General features: G+C 35.1%; 1 protein-coding gene across 1 annotated transcript; it reads left to right on the top strand.

The window, feature by feature from the left end:
* Window positions 1–3,576: 3,576 nt before the first annotated feature.
* Window positions 3,577–4,732, top strand: LOC144841122 (fibrocystin-L-like). The gene is made up of 3 exons (XM_078697311.1): window positions 3,577–4,132; window positions 4,284–4,480; window positions 4,661–4,732. The coding sequence occupies exons 1-2, from the start codon at window positions 3,925–3,927 to the stop codon at window positions 4,415–4,417; spliced, it is 342 nt and encodes a 113-aa protein (XP_078553437.1). The 5' UTR covers window positions 3,577–3,924; the 3' UTR covers window positions 4,418–4,480; window positions 4,661–4,732.
* The last annotated feature ends 3,803 nt before the right edge of the window (window positions 4,733–8,535 follow it).

The raw sequence follows: 8,535 nt of genomic DNA, 5'->3' as shown, positions 1-8,535 counted from the left end.
TAATATTATTTCCTTTTTTGGATCATAATGTGCAAGTACTCTGCAGGAAAGTAGCAATTCCTTTGATTTATCAAAAGTAGATTGTTCTAAATTTGTCCAGTTCCAAGCTTTATCCTTACGAAGTAAGGCATATAACAAAGCAATTAAGTGTGTTGGATAAGTTTGGTAAAAACTTCATAATAAGATAATAATCCCAAATAAGCTCTCGGTTCTGTCAAGTTTTGAGACGCTGGAGCATCTTTAATTGCTCTCACTTTGGCGTTTGTGGGATGCAATCCCTCTTTGTCGATCAGGTGTCCCAAATAACCAACAGATTTAACCATAAAAACACACTTACTCTTTTTTAGACGAAGTCCAGCATCTGCCAGTCGCTTTAGGACGGTTTCAAGAGTTTCGAAATGCTCAAAGTCATTTTTTCCTGTAATTAATATATCGTCCAGGTATACTGTAACACCTTTAATTCCTTGTAATAGTCCTTCCATGACACGCTGGAAAATCGCTGGTGCTGAAGAGACTCCAAACGGCAACCGTGTATATTGTAAAGTCCCTTTTGAGTGTTGATTACAACATATTTTCGAGAATCTTTATCCAAGAGTAATTGTTGGTACGCTTGTGACATGTCCAATTTAGTAAATTTTTCTTCGGGGCAAAGGATACTGATCAACTTTGGCTGCTTTATTTACAGTAATTTTGTAGTCACCACAGATCCTAATGGTAGATTTATCTGCCTTAAGTACCGGAACTATTGGTGCAGCCCAGTCTGAAAACTGTATAAGTTCAATAATGCCTTCTCGTTGTAAGCGATCAAGTTCGTCATCTACTTTCTGTCGCAAAGCATACGGAACATTTCTGGCTTTGCAAAATTTTAGCATTGTCTCTTTATCAACATACATTTTTGCTTCAGTACCCTTAAGGGTACCTAGTTCATCTTTAAATATTTCTTGGTATTTACCAAGCAGTGAACTTAAATCTAATTGGTTTATTACCTTGATTTGTTGCCAGTCCAACTTTATAAACTGAAGCCAGTCTCGACCAATTAGGGTAGGTCCATTTGTTCGCACAATCGTTAACGGTAATATTGTAGTAGTACTCTGGTATGTAACTTCAGCATTAATTTTACCCAAAACATCCATTATTTGTCCAGTGTACGTACGTAGCTTAACTGACGATGGTTCAAGTTTTCTTTCAGGCCATAATTGCCTAAATTTCGTCTGCGACATTATTGATACCGAGGCTGTTGTGTCAATTTCCATTTCAGTATCCAAACCATCTAACAGTATCTTAACTTTGATGATGAGGTGGAGAACTAGACGTGGTCTTTGTTCCAAATAATTCTTCATACATATCTGTAGCTATGTTGCTTGGTTCATCGCTTGGCTCATCTGCCACAACATTTTTAACTGTTTGGGGCTTCCCCTTCTTTTTGCTAAGACAAACAGATTGAATGTGTCCTACCTTGCTACAATAATGGCAAGTTGTTTACTTAAAATAACATTTGTCTGGCAAATGGTTATTCTTTCCACAGCGAAAACATGGTTTCGACTTCTTATTTGTATTTGATGTAAATTTTGACTTCTTTTTGTAAGCAATTTTGTTTACATTTTCAACTGCAGCTGCAGAGGTTGGCTGCGCCAGATCTCTTACATTTCTTGTTGCAGTTTCGATGCTAGTTGCAATTTCAACAGCTTTTTCCAGTGTCAGTGCTTTTTCTGCCAAAAGACCAAATTCCGTGATTACGGACGCCAAAAACTAGACGATCTCGTAACATTGTATTGAGCGAGGCTCCAAAGTTACAGAATTCTGCCATCGATCGAAGCGATGCCATAAATTCAGGCACTGTTTCATTATCACGTCGAAAGCGTGAGTTGAATTTGTATCGCTGTACAATTTCACTAGGCACTGGACTGTGATGCCCATTCATAGCTGTTACCAGCTCATCGAATGTTTTATCCTTGGGTTTTTCTGGTGTAACCAAATTTCGTAAAAGCTTATAAGGTGATGGGTCAATAACTGTTAACAGTGTTGCTTGTTTCTTCTCCTCTGTAGTAATTTCTTTTGCCTTGAAATACAAGTTACTTACTTACTTTACTTGTTTTCATAGCTATCCCCAATATTGGGGACATTTCGCCGTCATTGACATTATGTTGACATAGCACAACTTTTCTTAATTTTATGAGAGACGTTAATTTTGATGAGAAGGTCATGGAACAATTTTAAAAACAACTAAAAACCTGGGACCTGTAACCCTTGGTAGGGACCCTGACGGGTACTCTCCCTCCGGGTGAAAGGGATCCCGAAACTCATCGGTGGGCAGGAGCGCTCATCTCCCTGTTCAGGACTATTCCTGATGATTACCCAACCTATTTACATTTAAAAGTTAAAAGTTATGTTATTCCTGATTCTCCATACGAGTGGGATAGAGATCCGAGACGTGGACTTAAAATTCCTTATGATGAAAAATGTCCACATAAAGGTTGGTTGTCTGCTTTAATGTTGAATTTTAGCTTTTGTAAACTGTGATTCTTCCCTAAATCTTTCCTCCTATTAAAGTTGCACTCTTGAAACAAGACCAGTCCATTCACCGAGACTGGGCACGCAATTTTATTGTAGCATCCCTTTTTTGAGAAGTAGGAGAATCACTGTGTTGTAGCTGTGATCTTTTATATAATCTGCTCTTTTCATTAAGGTATCATTGGTACAGAAGACTGCATATGGCATGAATCTTGGCAGGCTTTTGAATGCTATGACTATGATTACGCTATGTTGATTATTGAAAGTCTTGATCCTGACCAAGAATTACGACGTCTTCACCAATCGTCATTGGGTCTAACGGTTATGTTGATTTGATCAATGGACCACAAGATCACGGCTGGTGTCATGGGTACACATGTCAAGAGCGCATCAGCACATTTATGTCTATCGTTGCAATTGGAGAGACTTATGAGATGTATATGAGAGTTCAACGAATCCTCAAACGTTATGACTTCATTTCCTGAACACAGCTCCAGATCAGAAAATAGTTGTCGGCATCTGGTATGCCAATCCTCAACGCTTAGATGTGTACCATCAAGGTCACTATGTCATGTCAAATAACGGGCAGCTGGATGGAGATATGTTCCTATACAATACAATACAATACAAATCTTTTTTTATTCTGGAAGTACTGGTCTCCCAAGAGGTCCAGATTTGGAAAAAAAAATACAAGAAAAATAAAAGTAAAAGCTATATTAAAACTATGTACAATAGAAGTTATACAAGATGTTTAAATTCAACTTGACTAAGTGTCTCATAATTTTTACGGATATGTACAGGAAGATTATTCCATAAGGTTGATGCTCTATAATTAAACATTCTCTTTCCATAAATATTGTTCCATGCTGGAACATTTAGAGTTTTTGTTGATTGACTTCTTGTATTTTTTGTGTGAAAAGTGTCCATAAATTTGAATAGATTTGTTAAATAAGATGGTGCTAAACCCTGTAGGCATTTAAATAGCATAATTAATAAATCATTTTCCCATCTGTCATGGACACTCTTCCATTTTAGTGAGGACATCAATTCTGTTATAGGGGTGTACATATCAGCATAAAGAATGATTCTAGCTACTCTATTTTGAAGTACTTGTAGACGATTAACAAGTTCTAAGTTACAATTTGACCAAACATTACTACAGTAATCAAAACAAGGTAATACTATTGCATTAGCAAGTAGTCTTAAAGCAAAATTTGGAATATAATATCTTAATCTACGAATAATACCGATACGTTGTGATACTCTAGAAGCTACTTGTTCAACATGCTCTTTCCATGACATAAAAGTGAATCAAATGTAAGTCCAAGATATTTAAAATTGTCAACTCTTTCGACATCATTGCCATTAATAGAAAGAGAAATATGGGTTCCAGAAGATCCAAACGATCAGTTCATGCCAACTCCTGACTCCAGCATTTATGGCGAGAACTATTGTGATCGCGATTGGCAGACTCTTTGGATACTTATACGTGGTAGTGACCCAATTGACATCATCACTACACCGGTTATAATGGTTGACTTTGGTGTGGCTCCTGTTGATGTTGACGACTTCTATGAAGAAGATCTTGTTAACAATCTTGCCAGTTTGGTATATATAATAAGTAAATAGCTTTCTTTAACCATATTAAAGTATCACATAATCTATCCAGATTTCTTCTTTTTTCAGTTTCATATGTTTAGAAATGAGTTGAATTTTATTTAATTACCTATTCTTTTAATATCTAAACAATAATTAATATTTTTTCCTTACAGGCAATTCAACCCTTGAACATGATGAGTTAGTTAACCTTCAAGCAGAAATTGTTAATGCAGCACAAACCGGTACTTTGTACGAGAGTCTTGAAGTTGAGGTTATTAGCAATGACCGATTCTTCTCCCCCAGCTGAAGACCCAACAAGGGGTGTGAGAGCAACAAATACAACAGGAGGTCCAAGTACAGGCAATGAAACGTAAGTCACATTTTAAGAAGTAATGAGTTGAAGTAGAGTTTTCTGTAGAGTTACTGTAGTATAGAACTGGCTTGTATCGTCTTGTCCAAAGTCTTAAATTGTATTCTCATGTGTGGCGTGCAACAAACATAACCATAATGCCTATATCATTACAAACCAACATAACTAATTGGTTCACAGGTATTCTGAGAAGCAAGCTGAAGAAGAGGCATCTAGTGACCAAGGAGTAGAAATCATCTATCAATTCCAAAGCACAATGAGTATACGTTTACGGCTGATGCTATGGAGAACCATCCATTTGAGGTTCAGCCTTGCATCTCTATATTGGATACCAGTGTAGGTTTTAACACAATTCTTTCTAAACTCCAATATACTGTAGGCTATCAAGCTTTGGTAATACACCATAGGTTTGATACAAATATTCTACGAAAAAAAGGAATTATTCAATGATTTTTTGATTTTTTCAGGCTGAAATTGTGCAAAATCTGGGACATTCTTCACATCCATGGAAAATGCCCAGGAGTATCTGATGCAGAGCTCATCAGCAACAACACTGTAGATATAATCCATGGCTGGGCCAACTTCACTGATCTTGCCATTAATCTGTGGGGAAGTGGTTACTTCTTTGAATTCAGCATTGTTTATTCCAACTCATCCACGCTAGAAGGTATCAACTCAACAGAGTTTTCTGTCATTGAGGGTGTTTTCCACATATCAATCGCAGATCAACAGTAAAAGTTTTGGAGAAATTTAATGTTCAGTTTAATCTAATTGAAGATTTTACAACGGATATTGCAGAACATCTGGATTCCATGGTTGGTGATTTTTTAATTAATTAAGTCATTTTCAAATTGTCAATGCAGTTCTCTCTCTAATTAACCATCCATCTTCTATTTAATACTGCATTATAATTCAAAAATCACCATCAATTGTAGACTAGTGACGTATCCAATCTAAGAGCAACTTCTTTTTGAAGACTAACAGTCCATTTCAAATTTTCAATGCAGGTCTCCCTCTATTTAACCCACTACCTTCTATTAATACTTCCCCCTACCCCAATTTTAAAAGCATCTTCAATTGTAGACTATCGTATCCACTCTAAGAGCAACTTATGTTGAAGACTAGCCAAAAGTACCTACAAGTCACTCCCATAAAAATCCAATTACAGACTTCTTTCAAATTTGATTTCATCGGCTGTATAAATCACCTCAAATTAAAGACAACCTCCAGAACAATTGGATAAATATTGGTCAAACATTGGTCAAACAAGGATAAATATAATATTCTAGGCTTTTCCTTAGGCTTTTTGTCTGGCACTTACTTGTTTTGGGTTCAGGCAGTCTTTAATTTCAGTATTTTGCAACTTAATAACAAGTTGTGTTAAAATACTTCTATAAGGGAACATATTAAGTGGATTGTTTTTAATAACAGATAATGATCACAAATCACAGGAGATCAGGAAAGTGCTAGATATGCACAAGCATGTGATGCGGTATATGCCCAAAATAAAAAGCAGGCAGCAGAGACTTCGAGGCCACAAGAACAGCCAATAGCCAAGGACATATCAACCTTGAAGAATTATAATGCAATTGCTGTAGTTGCGGGTGAAAACGTTAAACACGGCACATCTTTTTAAAAAAAAAATAGGCATTGTTGCTGGTACAATGCAAACTTCACTCTCACAAAGCATAAACACCTTAAAAACCAGAATCTCGCCAAAACCTAGATTATCTCAAAATATTTCCTGCCCTTTATATAGTTCGTACAGCTTATTACCCTCACAGTACATATCTTTTACTTACCTGTTCTGCCAGTAGGTAATTGAAAAATCAGCAAATTTTGTCAAATTAACAAGTGGCAACACTTGTACAGGTAAGAAGAATAAGAAAACTTAATTTTTTTTAATTAATTATTTTATTGTGTTTTTCTATAGGAGATAACCCAGAAGCCTAGAAGTAGAAATGAATACTTTTACAGGTAAGCTTTAATATAGTTTATAAACAAAGTATGTAAAATGAGAATACTTCTTTTGCTAATAGAAGAGACAATTCCAGAGTGCCATAAAATCAAGACCATATATTTGTTGCTTCTAAACATGGAAACAAATTTTATGGTAGATCTTAAGTTCTTCAATGCAATCAGTGCAATCAAAGTACTTAATGTACAGATATATATTAGGAATATATTAAATTGTTAACTTTTCATTTATTATTGATCAGCAGATGAAACTTTTAAAGAAGAAGAAAACATCACAGGTAAGCTTATAAAACATTACTAATAAAAATCTATACCAGCTGGTGCTGAGGTGAGGTGAAATTAAGATTGACTCTTTCTATGAAGTTCTTTTTTAGTGTTAAAATTAATTAATCCATGTCCCATTTTCCATTCCAATCTGTCCCTGTGTCATAAGAAATGTTTAAGAGTTGTGCAACTGTAGATGCCGGAAATGGCACTTATCAGACACAATTACATTCTTAACATTTTATTGTTGTTTATCAGCAGATGATGCTGATAATTATGGACAACTAGAAATTGCCACAACATCAGGTAAGTCTACTACAATATTAGCAGCAAAACATTTGAAAACACAAATGTACAATGTATCAAGAACGAAAATGTATAAAATATTAATGTTATAAATTGTTTTTGTTTACTACTATAGGAGATGACCTATACAACCATGACGATCACACAGGTAAGTTTATATTTAAAAAGGTTCGTTCTTCACATGCCAAAGAGCATTCAATTGGTTAAAGAGCAGTGCATATATATGATTAGACTGGGTTCCAGCCCGTAAATAGTAAAGATAAATAATTTGGCACATATGGTATGATAACCTACGTCATTCTTATCGGATGTTTGCGGGCATGCAAATCGATTTCTTCACATATTTCCCCAGTGCGTAAATCTGAGTATTATATTATACGTATAAAACGCCATATGTGCCACAATTTACGGGCTGGAACCCAGTCTAATATAGGATGGATGTCTGAGGTTGTCATATGTAGGCCTATACTTCTGTATTTAAGCATTTTAATTGGAATATTGTTGAACATTAAAGGGAAAGAGATCAATATAGTGTTATTTTTGAACAAGTACAGTACTACAGTAGTTATAAAATATGGGCCGGTTGTTGGTCGCAAATATTCAATTTCTCGATTCCAAGTGGATAGCTGTCCTAAAAATAGGACAAATTTAGGACAAATACACCTGTAAGAGATGATAGAATAATTGCATTTTTGTTTTTCTCATTTTGCAGGCAAGAAAGAGGTAGCGAAATTGTTGACATCAAATCCTGGATTCTCAATTCAAAATTGGATAATTATAAGGATGAAAGTTAAGAATGAAAAAATGATGCTGATGAGTTTTTGATTTTAAAAGGTTTGAAAATAGATATAACATAACGTATGTTAACGTTCTGATTGATATACTTGTTTTTAATAGTGTTACCATATCAATTTGTCAGGCTGTTGCACCTAAGGGCGCGTTTATACAACACGCTATTACACACATATTCAACACGCCTACGAGAAGTGTGTTCTATAACATCGAAGAGATTCCGTGTAATGAGATTTTAATTGCAAAAAAGGCTACTTGGCTGAATCCTAACATTTTGTGGATTACTGGTTGCTGTTATTATTATAAATAATAGTGTAATTTGATATTTGGGCTACAATAGTCTATAGATTATAGCATGGATTAATTAGTTTAAACTAATTGATACATGGTTATATACTACAAGTTGATCAATTTGGAAATGTTTGCAATATTAAAAGTGTAATTTGATATTTGGGCTACAATAGTCTATAGCATGTATTAATTAGTTTAAACTAATTGATTCCGTAAATCTTCTAATTGTAACCCTGGGTTATTATTTTTTGATTGTTTTTTAGGGTGGGTTACTATTAGAAGTGGGGGGGGGGGGGAAGGGGGATTACTATTGGAGTAGTGGGTTATTATTACTAATCTTAAATTAGGCACCTGAAAATAGTAACCCACCCCAACTTTTCCGGTCAGCAAATCATAGAAAAATAATAAAACAGTACGAATAAATA

The sequence above is a fragment of the Antedon bifida genome, chromosome 4 (assembly GCF_963402885.1).
Source record: "Antedon bifida chromosome 4, ecAntBifi1.1, whole genome shotgun sequence".
Classification (NCBI taxonomy): domain Eukaryota; kingdom Metazoa; phylum Echinodermata; class Crinoidea; order Comatulida; family Antedonidae; genus Antedon; species Antedon bifida.
This window is presented reverse-complemented; position numbering and strand designations above follow the sequence as displayed.

Bases quoted from the DNA above. Each gene is read 5' to 3' on its own strand.
- LOC144841122 (XM_078697311.1), top strand. From the start codon at position 3,925: ATGCCAACTCCTGACTCCAGCATTTATGGCGAGAACTATTGTGATCGC. The intron at 4,133-4,283 runs GTAAATAGCTTT...TTTTCCTTACAG, and splicing joins CAGTTTGGTATATATAATAA to GCAATTCAACCCTTGAACAT.